This window comes from Stigmatopora argus, chromosome 16, assembly GCF_051989625.1.
Source record: "Stigmatopora argus isolate UIUO_Sarg chromosome 16, RoL_Sarg_1.0, whole genome shotgun sequence".
In the NCBI taxonomy this organism is placed as follows: Eukaryota; Metazoa; Chordata; class Actinopteri; order Syngnathiformes; family Syngnathidae; genus Stigmatopora; species Stigmatopora argus.
Genome location: NC_135402.1, coordinates 7,140,193 through 7,159,761, shown reverse-complemented (window position 1 = coordinate 7,159,761; position 19,569 = coordinate 7,140,193). Strand labels below are relative to the sequence as shown.

Genomic DNA, 19,569 nt, shown 5'->3' with positions numbered 1-19,569 from the left:
AATTCTATTTTCTAATTGTGGTCTGCTGATTTTCATGTGACGTAAAGAACTTTGAATTACCCTCTGTCGAATTGTGCTCTACAAGTACATTTGCCAGCAAAGTACTGTTGAACTTGTTGAACTCGAACCATAATAGCTAACATTTTCAACCCGATGCCGATCAGTGTTTTTCTTTTGCGGGTCATCATATTAGAAACGAAAATCTCAAATTCTCCAAAATTGCCCCAAAATCAACAGGGAGCGAATTTGAAATTCTTCAAATAAACCTGAACCGACTCAAAATCAAATCATTGATGCCACTAGACGTCTAATTCATTATGACTATTAGGAGAGTTGTGTAGAGTACGATGCACATATAATTTATGATAATTTCCAATATACTGCCTCATCAACCTTTAGCGTTACTAGGTTGTAAATTGACAAACTGTAGCTGTAAAATGTGAGATTACTGTTATGTTCCAAACTACAAAGAAGGCTAAAAGAGATGTAAAAGTCCTCTCTCAATCAGACTTGAGCACACAGTTGAAGCAATTTGATGGAATATTCTGCTCTAAATACTGTTGTATGGAGCTCTTGTCCAGCTGTTGCTTATCCCAAGGTAATAAAAATGGGATAAATAAAGCCATAATCCCTCTTCGGTCGCTCCGTTGTTCCTGGAATGATCTGCCGCTCAAAAATGGAACCCTTGCTCTACTATTGCAACGGACATCAGCCGGGCGATTTGGACATTAGTGGTTTTGCAAATTGAATCCAGAGCTCTGTTCAAGTGTCTGCTGCTAGCCAGTGGACCTCCAGCCATAGCTTATTTTAATACTTATTGACATTTGTGGGATAGGGAGACTTTTTTGAGGAGCTAAACATTCTACACGTCTAATATAGCTATTATTTTGTATCGGTTGAAATGTTAATTTTGAAATTAGTTTAAGAAAATAAGATACTTGGTCAATCCAAAAATGTACCTACATTCAATGTTGTTTAGGTTTTTAATGATTAAACTTTCTAACTTTAAAACTATCATATTATTCTGCCGAATATGAAACTATATTAAAAACATGACAAAAGTCTAACATTGTTTTCAGTGTAAAAAAAATATCTTTTTCCCCATAGTCCTAGAGTACACTTGTAGTAATTGGTTACATTACCAATGTAATGAACACAAATTCTGCTTTTTAACTCATTAGCTGCCATTTTTAACGCTAGATGTCCTGGTCATTCATTTGCTCCTTATCACAACAGATGACACTGAAAGATAAGAATTGATTATCTGGAAGTTTTGATTTTTGTTGTTGTTGTCAAGAGCAACAGGTTACATCGGGTTTTGTTCTCAATACCATTTTGTCTGCTTCTCTAGGTTTCCCTGATTTTACAGGGAGTGCTCCCCCCTTTTAGTAATGGAGGTACTGCAATGCGACGGCTGTGACTTCCGTGCCGACTCGTACGACGACTTGAAGAGCCACATTCAGGAAGTGCACACTGTCTTCCTGCAGCCTGCTGACGCAGACGAGTCTAGCTCGCTGAGAGAAGAGCAGCAGGAGGAGGTGGAGGAAGAAGAAGACGACGACAAGCAGGCGGAGGAGGAAACAGGAGTGCAGGAAACTGGGAACAAGAATGACAAGAATTACACATCACCTAATGCTGGATCGAGTAAGCCTCCCAAATTAATTAGAACATTTACAATTCCAGCATCTTGACAAGCAGGACTGCAGTCTTTTTTTCCATTTCATTACAAGGTTAATGTTCAAATCAAAACACAAAATTCCAAAATAGCTTTTTTGTTTCAGGTCCCGACACTGCCGGCAACTCCAGCAAGGCATCGCCGAAGCAAAGTGCTGAAACCCATTTGCTCTTCTACCAGTGCAAGTTCTGCGTCCGTTACTTCCGATCCAAGTCGTTCTTGAAGAATCACACTAAGAAGGTGCACAATGTTGTCGAGGAAGATGTGGTGGCACAAATATCCTCGCAGACAGACAATTCCAAGATGTATTCCTGCCAGTATTGCACGTATAAGTCTCCGCGCAAAGCAAGGATGATGAAACACCATGTTACATATCATAGCAAAGTTCCCGATGGGGGTTCAGTTGTTTCCCCGGGGACTGTCAAACCTGATGAAGAGTCAGGCTCATCCACTGGCCTCACGACAGGCACATTTGCCTGTGAATGGTGTGATTATCAAACTGACCTAAAGGCCAGCTGGACCAACCATGTGGTAAGGGAACATGACGACAAGGTCAATATAGTGTCCAGCATTCCCGAGTCAAAAGGGGACATCTGTGCAACCCCACCAAAACCAGTTTCCCCGTCCCAAAGTCCTAATATATCAAAGGCCGAAGGACATGAGAATTCAATGATGAAAATGCTCGAAAACAAACCAGCGCAGACTGCTGCAGTCACACCTGCTAGCGCAGGATGCTCAGTTTCACCAAGGAGGCCAAACAATGGAAGTGAAATAGACTGCAGCCTCCTAAATGAAGAGGACTCAAGGAGCAGCTTAGAAGATGAAGACGAAGAACTTGGCGATATAGATGATCCCAACTACACTGGAACGCTCTCTGCAGACGCGAAGCAGCTTTTATCAGATGAGGACAACAAACTGCTGGAGACCAAAGGAATTCCATTCAGGAAATACCAGAACCGCTTCCAGTGCCCCTTTTGCTCCTTCCTTACCATGCACAGGCGGAGCATCTCGCGCCACATTGAAAACATTCACCTCTCTGGTAAAACCACAGTGTACAAATGTGATGAATGCCCCTTTATTTGCACCAGCCCTCTTAAATTAGGCACACACAAACAGAGCCACAGTAACTCTGACATGGAGACCATGGACCTGACGAGCGACAGCCCAGAGCCCCACAACGATGGTACCGCAGATCCCGTCAATGGGGGCAATGTAAGTATGTCCAAGATGAATGGAAAAAAGTCAACCGGCACCTCGAATGACCAGCAAAATCCACACCGCTGCACACTGTGCAACTACTCCACAACGACTCTGAAAGGACTGAGGGTTCATCAGCAGCACAAGCATTCCTACTGCGACGACATGGATCCTACTGTCTCCGAAGGTCAGTTGGCAGACCAGCTGGACGCGGATGTGGCAGCCTCACCTACCTGTCTGCAGAAAACCCAGACCTCCATTTTAGGGCTTGCCACCAAAAAACCCCTAGTCGGTGGTAAACGGGCAAGAAAGTCCATTAACGATTTGCCCTTGGATTTATCCTCAGTCAAAAAAAGAACAAGAATCGATGAAATTGCGAGTAACCTTCAAAGCAAAATAAGCCAAAGTCAGCAGGATGTTGTCATAAATCTGGATGACATGGATGACGAGGAAATGGCCGACCATCATAGCAATGAAGGAAGTAACCACGATGGCAAAAATGCCATCTTTGCGTACAACATACTGCAGCCACACACAAAGGACTCTTCTCACAAAGGAGGCAGGATTGGGAAAAGAAAAAGCAACCCTAAATCAAAATCCAGGAGTCTACCACTGTCTCAGACTCTTTCTGATGATAGTGAAATTATTTCGGGCGATTTGATTGACGGCCAAGACGCTCCCCACGATAACAGTGACTATTCAGGAGATCCCGGAATGGCGCGTTACTACTGTAAACACTGTGATTACCACAACAAATCTGCCCGTAGCGTCAGCACTCATTATCAGAGGATGCACCCGTACATCAAATTCAGCTTTAAGTACATCTTGGACCCCGATGACCAGAGTGCAGTCTTCCGTTGCTTGGAGTGCTACATTGAGTACACAAACTACAATGACCTACACCAACACTACATGGATCACCATCCGGAAGCCAGCAATGTGCTCAACTTTAACCAGCCCAATTTAGTGTACATGTGTCGCTTCTGTTCGTATACAAGCCCTAATGTGCGGAGTCTGATGCCCCACTACCAAAGAATGCACCCAACAGTGAAGATCAACAATGCCATGATCTTCTCCAGCTATGTTGTGGAACAATCTCATAAGTCTGGCGAGTCGCAAACGTTAAGGGAGATATTGAACTCTGGCCCCAAATTGTTTAATTCAGCTACGTCCACTCCAAGGTCCTCTACGAGCCCCCTGCCTAAATCGACGCCTAAGACCCCTGAATCAGCCACGGAGGTGGCTCCCCTCAAGGACGCAATGGCTGGCAGTGTGGTTGTCTACGATTGTGACATGTGCTCCTTTTCCAGCCCCAACATGCACTCTGTTTTGGTCCACTATCAAAAGAAACACCCAGAACAAAAGGCATCTTACTTTCGCATACAGAAATCTATGAAGGTAGTCTCGGTGGATCAACCTGTTTCTAATGCCTCCTTTAACATGAGCATGTTGAGTACCCCCAAAAAATCAAGCGTGGCACTTTACGGATCGGATGAGGATATGTTCTACTGTAAACACTGTGTATACAGCAACAAATCTGTTGTGGGCGTGTTGGTGCATTATCAAAAGAGACACCCAGAAGTAAAAGTGACTGCCAAATATATAAAACACGGAGCACCTACTCCAGGGTTGTTGAAACTAATTGATGAATTAAAAATACCAGCACCCAAGCAGTTTATGACACAGTTTCCAAATGATGGTCATGATGGTTCCAATAACTCAAGTCCTAAACCTGGAAGCGGAGAAAAGTGCGAGGATGAGCTGTTCTTCTGTCAACATTGCGATTATGGGAACCGGACGGTCAAAGGGGTGCTCATTCATTACCAGAAGAAGCACAAGGAAACTAAAGCTAACGCTGACCTCGTGCGTCGTCACACCGCTGTTGTCCGGAGCCAGCGTGAGCGCGCACAGTCGAGCGGGGTTTCACCCGCCACCGTTCCGGCCCTTCCAGACACGGAAAACACTGCCCCGCTGCGTTACCTGAAGTGCAGACACTGTTCCTACACGTCCCCGTATGTGTATGCCCTCAAGAAGCATCTCAAGAAGGATCACCCAACGGTTAAGGCCACGACCTTGATGATTCTACACTGGGCTTACCAAGATGGCATTTTGGAGGCTGGCTATCACTGTGAATGGTGCATTTACTCCCACGCTGAACCCCAAGGACTGCTTTTTCATTACCAAAGACGCCACCCAGAGCATAATGTGGACTACGCCTACATGGCTAGCAAGCTGTGGGCCGGACCAGAAACCACTCAACACGGGGGTAACCTCGAAGGAAACCATTACAAATGTAGGGACTGTGCCTTTGAGGCCTGCACCATATATGATATAACTAGTCACTATCAGGCAGTGCACCCTTGGGCCATCCAAGAGGACGAATCTGTGATTTTGGATATTATTAAAGGATATCCTTCAGTTGAGAAAACTCCAAAAGAAAACACTTCTTTCCAAAGCCAGTCCGTTGAGGATGATGGTGCTCTGTACATTGCCATCCCACCTCGAGAGAACAATCCCACTCACCCACGACTCTCTATTTCTAATAATCCCTATCAATGCACCGTGTGCCATTCCGAGTACAACAGTCTCCATGGCCTTCTGACGCATTATGGCAAAAAGCACCCCGGCATGAAAGTCAAAGCTGCAGATTTCGCACAGGAGGCAGACATCAATCCCAGCTCTGTGTACAAATGTCGCCACTGTCCCTATGTGAACTCCCGCATTCATGGCGTCCTCACCCACTACCAGAAAAGACACCCCCTGGTGAAAGTCACAGCAGAGGATTTTGCCAATGACATCGAGAAAATCCCAGACGCAAATGAGGCAGAGGACAAAAACAAGACTCAAAGGCAGGGCTATGGCGCATACAGATGTAAAATGTGCTCGTATACGCACGGCACATTGGAAAAACTCAAAATCCACTATGAGAAGTACCATAATCAGTCTGTGACTGAGATTTTCAGCCCTGGGTTGACAAATGTCTCAGCCATTCAAGACACTGAGCCGGTAGCAGAATGCAGTGCTGGTAATACATCAAGTGCAGGGAAAGTCCAGGAGGTCACTGATGTGGACTTCGCCCTCTCGCAAGTACCCATCAATAAGCCCGAGAAGCACGCTGTGTTCAAATGTCAGCTCTGCAAATACTTCTGCTCCACCCGGAAAGGCATTGCTCGCCACTACCGCATCAAGCACAACAATGTCCGTGCTCAACCCGAGGGTAAAAACAACGTCTTCAAATGTGCGCTCTGTTCCTACACCAATCCAATTCGCAAGGGCCTGGCAGCACACTACCAGAAGCGCCACGATATCGATGCTTATTATACCCACTGCCTTGCTGCTTCCAAGACAATGACTGAAAAGCCCAGCAAAGTCATTTTGACACCATCCTCCGAACAGGAGAATTCCGAGATGAGCGAAGAAGTGCGCTTGGCCGTAGAGAGGCGAAAGTGTTCCCTTTGTCCCTTCCAGGCCTTTAGCAGGAAGAGCATTGTGTCGCACTATATTAAACGCCACCCAGGTGTCTTCCCCAAGAAGAAGCATGCTAGCAAGCTCAGTCGCTACTTTACTGTAATTTATGCCAAAGAACCAGAAAAAAATGAGGAAAGTGAAGGGAACAAGGAACCGATGGACGACACCACCGATCCAGAGCTGGACGGGGACTGCCTCCCTTTTAAGTGTCTCAAATGTTTCCGGTTGTCCTTCAGCAACGGCCTGCTGTTGTCTATGCACTACAATGACCATCACAGGGCGGATTTCAAGAGGGACTTTGCTGTGTCTCCGGAGCCCGAGGAGGATGACGCCTCAGAGTCATTCCAGTGTTCCCATTGCGAGCTCAAGTTCCTGTCCCTACCCGACCTCGCCTCCCATCTGCTCAACCACAACGATGAGTTTCAGAAGAGGGCCACTCGGCAGGAGAGGAGGCGACAGCTTCTCAATAAACAGAAAGCAGCAGACGTACCGGAGAGCAAGTCTGAAAAGGTGAGAAAAGATTCATTTGGAAAGGAGAGCTCATTATGCGAAAATATTCTTATTGATTGTTTAAGTAAAGGACTTTCCTCGTGCCTTGCGATCATAACTTTTTTATTTCACAAGCTGTGCTCCTTACAAAAACCACCATTGCCAAATTCCACTGAAGTAAAATGACTTTGAAACATTGTGTTAAATCAATAGATTCTCCTTCATATACAATCCAAAAAGTGATGTTCCGTTTACACGCTCGCTAAACTTTCCCTTCAGGTTTGCACCTGAAAATTGATGCTTTTCTTGTAGTTATGTTAGTGCATCACAATTATACTTACTTTCTGTGACCCCATTAAATGTACTATTCTGTTTCTTTCCTGCGTGCTATACCTCTTTTGAGCATATTAAAAATGTGTTATAATTAAAAGCGCTAGTATATCAAACATACTGAAGATCACATTACCTAATCCTATCCACAAAAAGTCGGAAATGTCTTTTCATGAGTCAATTAATTGGCTCCTTTATCGTAAGTGGGAGTATAGTTTGAGTTTTGAAAAATATTCCATTAATAAGTTCATAAGAATTAGAGTGCCATTGTTCTTCCTTTATGGATATTTGACAAGTTATAAATGCCATAAAAAGGGTTATTATTTCATAAAGGCACATAAATTCTGGCTTAACAACTGTTCTTTTTGTATTCATTGACAGGAAAGCTGTACAAACCAACCTCCTATAGGCTTTAGGTGCAACTTCTGCGTGGAGGTGCATACTACCATCCGAGCTATATGCAATCACCTGAGGAAGCACGTCCAATACGGAGAGGTGAAAGAGGGACATGTCAAGGTAAATTCACATTTTTTTTATTTGTATTTCAACTAATCTTGGTCTAAATATCTACCAAAGCAATGCATTGGACGTGTATCGTTTCAAATTGTATTGTATTGAGAGGTACCCAAAGGTTTCCAGCCCTACTTTTGAATCAACATTTTGCTTGTTTAGAATTTCCCAGACCTGGTGCAACAGTCATTTTAAAGTGTAGACACGTCCTCTAACTTCCACCAACAGAGTGCCCTTGACGCATTTCTTGACACGTTCATCTTGTCCTACTCCATTCGCGTTCCCTTGCGACTGAGGACATCTGCCAGCTTCCCCTTGAGACAGCACTAAAGAAGGAACAAAGAGTGCAAGCTATTACTTTGAGGACAGTGGCTGGCTTCCGTTGAATTATTTGTATTCTGTGGAGACTGTGAAGGGGCCTGAGGGTGCAACCTTAACCGAATGGAGAACATCAACGTATTTAATAGTCAACCAACATACTGACTGCACTATAAGTAGTTTTGCTGATGCTGTTTTCAGAACCTTCTCTCTCCACCTAAGGTGATACTTTTTACAGATGCAATTTCAAAGCTAAGTGTGGAGATACCACATCTTATTTTATGGCTCCATTTAGTGCTCAGCTTTCCACAAAAGAAGAGAAAGCTGTCACTATGATTGTATGTCGACTTGTGACGGCAGCAGTAGATGATGGAAATAAAAGCAGGACGTCTCGCTGACAAGGCTCAATTAAAATCACATTCGAAACTGGCTTCAGATGGAGTAGCCAGCAGCAGCAGGAAACCTTGGGTACCCTCCGATACAATACAGTTTGTGATGCAAGGCTAACGATTGTCAAAATAATTACACCGGCCTACAAAATGTAGTAAAATATCTACTTTGGAGATAATATGGCCACTTTTGAGTGACCCAAAGTTTGCAAAGTGTCACCACTTTAATCCGGTAAGCATTTTGCTTGTACACCAATGTTATCGATATTTCCAAAATGGAAAAATAGACAGATTTGGTTTTCCGCCATTGGCAACAAGCTAAATGTTGAGTGCCATTGATGTTGCGAGGCGTCCATTGTCGACTAGCGCTGTCCATGGTGGCCAGTAGTTACATAGACACTATTCCAATAGAAAACTTTGGTGGAAAATGTTGGTAGTGATCTTTTGTTTCCTTTATTAAACAGATATATTCTTCTTGTCTTGCTCCTCACTGTTCAATTGAAAGTATTTCCAAGGGGCTTTTTTAAATACGTATCAATTCAACCGGCATGAATCTCAATTTTTCAGCAGGAAGTCAGCGAGGTGGCCCTCACCACGCCAACAGAGATACTCGTTAATGGTGACGCGGAGGAGGATGAAGCGGGAAACCATGAAGAAGGATCTGAAGAGTTCCCAAAGGGTCTCGTTTCTGCTACACCAGAGCTGGCTGCCGTCGAAGCGAGGTCACCGGCGCTCAAGCAGCGCCTGGCGACGGGAGGGCACCCGTGCGCCCAGTGCGATCGGGTCTTCATGTCCATGCAGGGCCTCCGCTCCCACGAGAGGAGCCACTCTGCCATGGCCATGCTCATCAGGGAGGACAAGTACAGCTGCCACTACTGCCAGTTTGTTTCACCCTTCAGACACAAGTGAGTGAGAAAAAAGACATTTCTAAAATTTTCTAATTCCTTGCATTTTTAGGGACACAAGTGATTAAGAGCAGCATCTGCAAAAAAAAAATCACATTTCCAAAATGTTTAATTCATTACATTTTTATTGTGTATGTGGATTAACTCATTTGAAATGCATTTAATTCAATTTTTTAGAGGTTGAACTGATTTCTTTGAAAACTCATTGGCTGCCCTTGATGACGACAAATTGAAAGTTCACACTTCACGTCACATGCTCGGTATAAACATACCGGCATTTTATTTTGCTTTCTGAAATGTAAAAAAAAAAATCAATTATGCTGTGTAAAGTTTCAAATTCAAATATTTGGATTGATTTTAAGTAGTAATTTAGTTTACTCTAATTAAACATGTAGTTTCATCATTTTGAAGGTCTACATTTTCAAAATTACATTTTTATTACCTCATTTCCAGAGTCTAATACGCTTCTGTGTATAGCCCAAAGACACTTAGGAATGAGGGTCCGCATATATTAAACATTTCCAATTTCTCTAGTAAGGGCCCTGAGAAAAAAACGCTTTTCTATGTAAAATGAAAACTATTAGGATGATATTTGCCAATATCACTATCCCTGGGCACTTCTCTACAAAATTACTGCTAGTGCCTACATATTTTATGTTTTAACTCCTTGCACATGTTTAATTCTGGCTGATTTGAAAGAAAGCCAACTAAGGATGTTTGCTCATCGCTAAAAAAAAAATGTAGACATCATCTCGCTGCTACGATTTGTTTCTTCCATGAGACATGGACCGAGCAGGACTGACAATCAGGTGTAGTCCCTCCCCTGTATATTGTGCACCCTGACCTAGAAACACACAGCACTCCCATACCACCTCGACAGGATAGCATTCAAAACACAGCCAGCTTCCCAACAGGCGCAGCCACCAGGGGATTGTGGGTAGACGAGTCGCCCTTTTCTCCTCCGCCCCAACTCCTTGATCTGTCTTCGCCAGAAAATTCACTTCAAAAACATAGTGTTTGGTTCATATCTTTTTATGGTCCATTCCATATTATTATGTGTTGTTTCTTTGTTGTTTGATCAACAGCCTGGACAGACACATGCAGTCTCACCACGGCCATCACAAACCCTTCAAGTGTAAACTCTGCCCCTTTAAGTCTGCCTATGTGAGCCGCTTGAAGAGCCACCTGCACAAGGCACACACTGGTAAATACACAATATCCACGATCAAGTCATTTTCAGTTTGAAATGGACCTTAAAAGATCAGATTCATTCATCTACAACTCATTGGGTGTCGTTGACAGCGTTCGATCACACACAACTGAAACAAACTTTGTAAAATACAGAAAAATGACAGCAAAAAGTCACAACCAAAATTGCACAATTTATCCCATTTGAATTTCTTTTCTATAAACTGAAATGCTGCAATTTTCTTCATTTATTTCGATGCTGTTTGATCCCTAAGTAAATGTAAAACTGAGAAGTACAACAGAATGCAGGCTGAATTTAAGCTTCTTGCGGCGGCTCATTTTCAGCCATTTTTTCGTAATTTAAAAACCGGGGAGAGGTTTTCAATTTCAACCCCAATTTCAACTCATTTTTCACGTCATATTTGTCGCCCAATAGGTGAGCAGCACACGTACAAGTGCTTGTCGTGCCCCTTCACCTCCATGACCATCAGCCAGCTGAAGGAGCATTCTTTGCAAGACCACGGAGAGGCCCTTACCCTTACCAAACTGCGGGCTGCCACGCAGGCTGCCCACAACGCTCTCAGGACCCCCACCCGATCGACTCCCAACGCAGAGAACAGCCCCTTGACTCCCGAGGGTATGTCTTTTCTGAAAGTCGAGGATTTGGCATTGAGTTTATGCAGATTGCGCAAATTCTGGGTGATCGGTCAGTCACACCAAATATAACTGATCTTGTCCATCCACCACGTGTAGAGCCACATTAGCACATTATTTTTTTAAATAATGAAAAAAGAGTAATTGAAATGTTACATAAATGCATTTTGTGAGAAAAAAAATCACGATGAGTTTGTCAGACTTTTGGCCAGAAATGTCCTCTTTCCACTTTTTAGGTCAATTAAAATGACCTACTATTTAAATCTCCTAAACGGCGTAATATGTAAAGAAGGGTTTTGTTTGACATTTAAAAATGTATGCAACGATTCATAATTTCAAAATTGCAATGAAAGTCTTCTCAGGAGAGTCCTTGATGAAGATGGAGATTTACATTGTACTATTAATGAGGTGTAATTTTACTAGCATAAGATTATGACTTGTGAAAATAGTAATGCTATAAAAATAGGGTTCTTTAATAAGTGAACATTCAAGAGTATAAATTTACAATTTACTACATAATAATTTTAATATTAACTTCTTTCCTCATTGTTTAAATATGACCTGCCTATTAGTATTACACATGTAAATGAAGTCTTGATACTGAGCAGGTGGTGAGGTTCTTGTATTAAAATGAATAAATAACATAACCTCATAGATCATATTGTATTTATACACCTTCTTACATGGAAGAAGCATTGTGAGTGAAAGCTGAATGGTCATATAGTTTTCCGGCACATACTTTAAAACTTTGGAGTGCTGAATGGTGCATTTTCAGGTGGATAGATATTCTATTAGTGTCACGGTAGTTTATTTATTGCTGTGTCTATGCCACAAAGTAGGGCGAGAAGATGAGCTCGCTCACTCACATTAGCTCTCTTAAAAGAACCAATGACGCGCGTGCTCGTTTTCTGTGCCACTACCGAGCTGCGATCGATTGATCACACAAGGTTGATGTATGAATGTGATTGATATGGTAAAAGAGTATAAAAGGAGTGATTACTTTATGTGACTTAACGGCTTTGGTATTATACAAAGTACTGATTGACACTTAGACTGTCTAGACTGTTCATAATATGAAAAATTAAAGTCTTAACTGTCCTTTACTTGCGATATAATCCACATTGGTTGCACATTAAAATATATATATTTTTAAAATCATCTCTTGTGAAGTAACCTTTTTGTGGCATAAATATAAAAAGGGAAATTTCACTATTCCATTTTCTGCTTGGATATTTTTTATACGGTTTAGTGTCCTTAATATTTTAGTATGTGAAGCTTTTTGGATGTTTAGGGCTATCAACATATTTAACTATTTAAAATTACTCTGGTAAATAACAAGATATGTTTTGTTCATGGGGAAAGTAAATTATTTGAACTCATTGCCTGCCGTTGACAAGGATAGACGTCTAATAGATAGATGTAAAATGGTTATCATTGTTTTATATTTTCATGAAATTGTCATCAAATTTGAAGTTCTAACCTCTTTATTACAGGAAACTTTTTGTTGCAAATTGTCGTCGTAAAATTTAGATTGTGTATCCTTTTCAGACCCGACGTACTGGGAACCTGCGGACGTCCGAGAGCAACTCAGCCATTACCAGATCGCATCTCGCAGTCACACGTCACCTAGCGACCACCGGCCCGACAGCATCCTCACCTGCGAATTCTGCGAGTTCAGTTCGGGTTACATGCAGAGCCTGCGGCGACACTACCGAGACCGCCACGGTGGCAAGAAGCTCTTTAAGTGCAAGGACTGCTCCTTCTTCACTTGCTACAAGTAAGACGGCGCAATGCTTAATTATTGAAGTCTCCAATTATGTTAACAACCAGTGATGATTTCAGGAATACATTCACCTTACATGTGGAGGCGGGCCACAGCAACAGCAATGTGTTGGAAGATGTCCAGAAAGACCTCCGCTGCCCTCTTTGTCTTTACCACACAAGATATAAAAGCAGCATGATCGACCACGTTATCCTGCATAGAGGTACACAATGGTCATTTAAAAGACAACACCTTTATTATGTGAATCTTGTAATGTCGCACCGATAGGATGCCAGATGGGTTTTTTTTAATATACAAAATATTTTTTTCCCTTTAGCACTCACTACTGACAATAAAATGGATAAACTCTTCTAAAACTTGACTTAAAATGCTTTCATGTTGTTGTTTTAGTGTTGGTTCAACTGGATATAAGTCTACAGTCAGTGCCATTATCGCACATTAATGCATTAGTGTAACTCATGTACTAATCACTTAAGCTTGTGGAGGACAAGTTTGCTAGCTTCTTTTTTTTTGTTTTCTCTCCTTTTTTATTAATATTATATGTGTGTGTAACCCACCAGAGGAGCGTGTGGGTCCGCTGGAAGTGAACCGTTCCAAGCTATCGCGTCACCTTCAGGGGATGGTCTTCCGCTGCCACAAGTGCACGTTCACATGCTCTAGCGATCACGCCCTGCAGCTGCACCTTCTCAAGCACACTGAGCTCAAGCCTTACCGTTGCCAGCTGTGCTACTACGACAGCCACCGTCGGAGCCAATTGCAGGAACACCTTCGCATTGAGCACAAGGTCAGAACCAATAGAATCTGTCCCTTTGCTTTGTTTTGGGTTTGCGCTTTTTCATATTTCCCAGGGTGTTTCACAGCTTTTTTTAAGGCAAAATTGTAGATGATTTTGATGAAAATGGATCGTGGATGTGACTTTAGAGATGAATTTTGTCAAGGCTCAAGTATACATTTTAATTATAGGCCCATACTACACATAACAAATACAAAAAACCATTTACTTCCCTTTATTGTTATTCTTTATCTGCGCCATGTGTAATCGGTGAAGATCTTGGAAAGACAATACACCCTTTAAAAGGGGCATTTATCACTAGTGGATATCATGGTTAGTTCGAAAGGCAGTTGCAAACTAAAAAAAATGCATTCAAAGACTACATGTTGCTCCCTGGTGCCTTGAATTTGACATTTTATTGCTGTATTGGTAAAACACTATTATTTTTGGTTTTGAAATTGTGAATATTTTAGCATTTAAGACTTCAATCAGACATTGTGTTTGGAATCAGGTCATCCGTAACTTCGAGCTGATGGGCCGGGTCAACTTAGACCAGCTGGAGATGTTGGACGAGCAGGAAAATAGCAGCAGCGAGGAGGAGGAGGAGGAGGAAGAGGAGGAGCTGAAGCTGCCGGAGCTGAAGCTCCCGGAGACGGAGCTGCTGCATGAGGAGGAACGGAGCAGTGTCATGGAGGTGGCAGGAGACGAACTTCAGACTGCAACGGAGGAAGAGGATCAAGTCATGGAGGTGACGGAGAACCCAAAAGAGGATGAGGGATGCATAGAGGAGGACGAGCGGGAGAGCAGCATCAAAGAGGAAGCGGAGGAAGATGAGGAATTCAAAGACGCCGAGGAAGAGAGGCCTGTCCCACAAGGTTTGTTCTCAAAGAATATTTCACAATCAATCTAAAACCAAGGCGTCCAAACAGTGTCAAAATATTGAAGTCAATGTAGGAAACCTGAGACTATGTATATTTATATATAGTTAAAGTTGGTCCTTTGGAGCCTATGATTTTTCTGTAAGCGGCCCTCGGAGAAAAACGTTTGGGCATCACTGAGCCAAAGCAATAGATGTATACTGAAAGGAAGCATCTGTTTTATGTCCCAGAAGTCCTTGCTTCTCCAACGAGGAGCAGCAGTAGCAGCAGCAGCAGCAGCAGCAGCAGTAGTAGTAGTAGCAGCAGCAGCAGCAGTAGTAGTAGCAGTGGCAGCAGCTCTGGAGAAAAGCGTCTTCGCTGCGAATTCTGTGGGCGCTGCTTCACTGACAACTCAGAGTGGGAGCGCCATGTCCTTCGCCACGGCATGTGAGTATTTTGCTTTTCCATCGTTTTCTCTCAATTGTTGGTTTTAACAAATATTCCTGATGCTTCCTCGAGTAAATGTGTCACAAACTAGCCCTCCCAATTCTAATGCATTCAACGCGGGCTAGTCACGAACCCTTGTAAATCAACAGCAGATCCTATTTTTACTCTTTGATTCTCACAAAGCGTATATAAGATGCCTGGCATGAGTCATCTTACTTGATCTCTTAGGACGGTGAACAAAAGCCAAATGGAGTCCAGCACAAATTCCAACATGGACGCCTCCGCCACATCCTCCCTCTCTTCCACTTCCGCCGACACCGGACTGGAACTATTACCCAACCAGGACGAGGATCAGAACCCTCCGGCCGTTTCACTGAGTAAGCCCACAGACGTTGTGGAGACGCTGGACGCAAAAACGGATCAACAGTCTGATTGACCGGATTAAGACTTTCGAAGGTTAGGTTCAAATAGGACGTTTAAGAAATACACATTATATACATGTAAAAATGTTTTGGGGAGTTGGCAGATCTTTAGGGTGTGTCTTATATATGTATATGTGTATATATATGTATATACATTTATATGTGTGTATATATATGTATATGTATATAATTTTATAGGTTGTGCTGCTTAAAAAAAGAAACTGGCAGTCACCTAGGACAGATTTTAATATATTGGTAACCAATAGTGAACTTTATTGCTGACATTCTGGTCAAAAAGTACAGTGAAAGATGCCACCTATCGATATCAAAAGTATTTATATAATGTGAATGTTGCCCCAAAATTATATTCCAAATTAAGCTTATTTGAAGCACCTTTGACACTCACACAAAAAAGCAAACTAAAACAACAACAACAATATAGAGATACCTTACTTACCTTGAATTATTTCTATTCTAAGCCTTGTTGAATCGTGTAGTAAGGCTCGCACCTTATCTATTTTATTACTTATCTTTGTCGGTAGAAACAATTGAGCTCCCCTCATGTTTTGTAGCAAATTGCTATCTTTAGATCCTTTATAATATAATTATTTTATTACGTATAAGCCTTCAGCTCCCTAAGTGTTTGGACTGTACTGTTTATGATGATTGTTCAGTAATTTCACCGATGTTTTCATTCAACTCCAGGTTACAAATATCTCCATGTGCTTGTGGATGTGCACAATGACAACACTTTGATGTTTCATCCGAACAGCTACATGATTAAAATTGTCGAAGATAGTAGGCGTTGTAGCTGGCCCGCAGGTTAGAATTCTAATTGAGGTGCTAAAGGTTGCACTTGTCTTTTAGGCGAAGAATTGATTGATTCCTTGAATCGTTTGAAGTTAAAATGAGCACATTTTCATTTTAATTTTCACCTTTTGGAAGTTCAGATAAATCTACGGTGAGCAAAATTATTATTTGCGTAAACCAGACATAAGAACATTCAACAGTTTGTTGTTTCGTTGATTTTTCATTTTCAGAAGCCATCAAGAAAGTAGTGTTGCACCAATACCAGTACTAGTATCGGTAACGATACAGCACTATAATTGTCATCAACATCGGGGGAGTACTAAGTTGATTCATGTCAATGACAGCTAATGAGTTAAAGCAGTGTCTAACCTGGTGGTGAGAGCAACTTCTTTGTATTCACGTGAGTTTCCAGTCCAATTGTTTGGTTTTAAAGTGTTTTTCCCCAAAACATATTGGTGCAGTATCACAAAAAGATAGTATTGGTGCAACACTACAAGTTTTTCAACAGGATTGTGAACAGAAAAGTTAAAACTGAGTTGTTCTGACATTTAGCCTGCAGTTTGAGAGTGGACCTAAAAGGCTTATTTTCATAAATACTAAAAGCATTAAAGTAAAACACTATGTCACAAAGTTTACTACACAAATACTTTATATCTTATCACACACTGCGTATACGCAGAGAAAGATACTTTGGGATTCACTTTGCCATGGCTTCTTCGTAGTTAGCGCTGTAAAAGTACAAAGTTCATCTTCTAATGAAAGAAATTGGAATACTAAATAATAGCGGGTATATTATTTTTTACTGTCAATCAACAGTTTTAGTGATTTTTTTTAAATGATCCCTTTCCAGCTACTGGTCCTCCTTTTTACAATGTGGTTGAATATTTACCAAGTATTTCACCAAGCAAACCTAATTAAGCCTAATAGTTCCAGGAAGTGTTTTAGTTATTTTATTTTCAAGGACCCATAAGCATTAAATAAAATAGAAAGCCAATCTCATTTACTATACTGTGATTTAAATCAAACACGCGTTACTTCTTCCTTCGTGACAACTTCGTTATGTGTCCGTGTGCTTCGTTTTTAGTAAGAGTTAATGAAAAAACAAAAAACTAAAAAAAGGCATAGATTGTATTTGTGTTGAAAGTTGCTGCTCGAACGCCCTGAAGCCTTATTATGAGGAAACGAAACAGAGCAATCAGAACTTCATCCAAACCCTAAATCCGTGACATTTATTGTAAAAAAAATGTTTGATGTTTTACTGCGTTTTAGCTGAATAGTTCTCAAACCTGCTGTGCTGCACTGCTGTTTGTGTCTTTCCGTTAATGGAGGGAGGTTTACGTTAACATTATCCCAGATCAAGTTAGCATCCGTGTCCAGAAAACAAAGGTACTTTCAGGAAAGCTATTCTAAGTCCTCCCTGCCTCTGTCCAGTTTTTAAAATTTTCAACTTTTTACCTACTCCAGCTAGATCATCCCATATGTTGCTATTAAAAACTCTGTTATCCTTAGGTCAAAAAGTTACGTAGTAAGATCGACATGGTTGCACTGCGTTAACTCACTAGCTGCCATTGACTGCAATAGTAGTCCAATCTATGTTCACTAGAGAGAGTGGAAGTTTGGGATTTGACTTTTTACTACCATTCTATCAGTGGGGTGTCTTTGTTCTACCTGAGTCCTTTTTGTGCTAGTTTTGTGTTAGCTACTTGATATATTCTCTCAAACCTCACGAGGAAGACGATGGACGTAGTCGACGTCGTGTCGTATTCCGGGTCAACGCCATGCATACAGAAGAGTAGAAAATAAGACGGAAAAAGAACCATATTCATTCAGTATCAGGGGCAGAGCTTGTGTTAAGACATAATGTTTGTCGCCCCAACTGAGTGATGAAATGTAATGGCATTGTGCATCGATCTGTCAGAAATATTTCCGTTAGTTCCTTTTAGTTGCCCAGTTAGACCTTTTCCTATTGTGAGAAACCAGATGTCGACAATCTGGGAATGTGCGGCCCTTGAACCTTTATTTTTATTTTTTGTCCTTCTGTGATCATTTTGAATAGTTTGACTATGAATCTCACTCACTGTGTGATCGATCACAGTGCAGTAGTGACTAAAAAAAATCCTGCTTGACCCAAAGTTGAGTCCCTGCTGAAAAAACACTGGATATATATATATACTTTGTACATACATTTTGCTTTGTTGGGTCGACACTAGAATTTGTCCTTCTATGCCTTTTTCTTCCTGTTTCAATCTAAATCCCAGGATATGGTGGGTCGTGATCGTTGCCTAGGATGATTGTTTACAATTTGTCCATGTTATTATCTCTGGATATTCTGTACATATTGTAATTCATTGTCTTTTTTAACTTGATAATAAAGTTATCAGATAACTCTCACTTGTCTTTTTGTTTGTTCTATGTGTATTTTCTTAGGACGTTAAGATGGCAGCTGGTCTTTGTTGTTTTGTTTTTGTAGACTCGCTCCCACATGTCCATTGGCAAGTCCTGGCACTATTTGCAAATAGCAAAAGATCAGATGTTTAATCTCCCGCTTTACTGCTTCAGACGGGGGCGAAAGGAGGACACGACATGCAGACGAGAGGGACGAAAGTCGGGCCAGAAGGATTGAGGCTTAGATGTGGATTTGTATATTAATTGCATTTTGGACTTGATTTCAACATTTCCCCTCTTCTATTGCTTAAGTAGGCCAATCATTCATTTTCTAACTGCTCATCCTCACAAGGGTTGCAGGGGGTGCTGGAGACTATCACAGATGACTTCGGGCAACAGGCAGAAGACACCCCAAATTGGTGGCCACCCAATTGCTGGGCATAAAACAGACAACCACTCAATCCTTGGGCTAATTTAGAGTGTTCAACCAGCCAACCATCCATGTTTTTGGGATGTGGAAGAAAACCCACACAAGCCTGGGAAGAACATGACAACTCTAAATCGAAGTTGAGATGCAGTGCCAAATCCCTTATTAACAGGTATTTCAAAGCATTTTGACTTGATTTTTTTCCCACACTTAAATCTGTTCTATGCTTATCTATACACTGCAACTACTGAATGAATTTCTGCTAAAACATTTAATATCTATAAACTAATATGTATTCATAAACTTTGCAAAAACCACAAACGCAGTAAAAAAACGGCAACTGCAAGAACATTTTTACCCTTGTTCATTAGAAGGGGTGAATGTATCTAGTCTATCAAAAAGTTAAATTTGCTAATTATGTTGAATCACATCTTGAGTTTATCTTCCAGAATGCAGCAGCCAATCATATTGCAGTGCGTGTGTCGGATAGACCCACAACTGCCTGGAACTCGCGTGTGTTGATTTGCCCCATGTCGGTTAGAC

The 19,569-nt window shown here is 41.6% G+C and overlaps 1 protein-coding gene across 4 annotated transcripts in view; it reads left to right on the top strand.

The window, feature by feature from the left end:
* znf462 (zinc finger protein 462) overlaps positions 1-18,605 on the top strand; it is a 32,778-nt gene extending 14,173 nt beyond the window's left edge. For 2 of the 4 annotated variants that reach the window (XM_077622251.1, XM_077622252.1), the window contains exons 2-13: positions 1,352-1,644; positions 1,782-6,850; positions 7,541-7,675; positions 8,944-9,281; positions 10,367-10,485; positions 10,906-11,106; positions 12,672-12,900; positions 12,966-13,108; positions 13,467-13,690; positions 14,190-14,553; positions 14,787-14,982; positions 15,211-18,605. In XM_077622251.1, coding sequence (XP_077478377.1) covers positions 1,392-1,644; positions 1,782-6,850; positions 7,541-7,675; positions 8,944-9,281; positions 10,367-10,485; positions 10,906-11,106; positions 12,672-12,900; positions 12,966-13,108; positions 13,467-13,690; positions 14,190-14,553; positions 14,787-14,982; positions 15,211-15,418 — 7,479 coding nt within the window. In that variant the 5' untranslated portion in view covers positions 1,352-1,391 and the 3' untranslated portion in view covers positions 15,419-18,605. The remainder of the gene's footprint in view (positions 1-1,351; positions 1,645-1,781; positions 6,851-7,540; positions 7,676-8,943; positions 9,282-10,366; positions 10,486-10,905; positions 11,107-12,671; positions 12,901-12,965; positions 13,109-13,466; positions 13,691-14,189; positions 14,554-14,786; positions 14,983-15,210) is intronic. The other 2 variants (XM_077622254.1, XM_077622253.1) reach the window with 2 other exon arrangements.
* Positions 18,606-19,569: the final 964 nt, after the last annotated feature.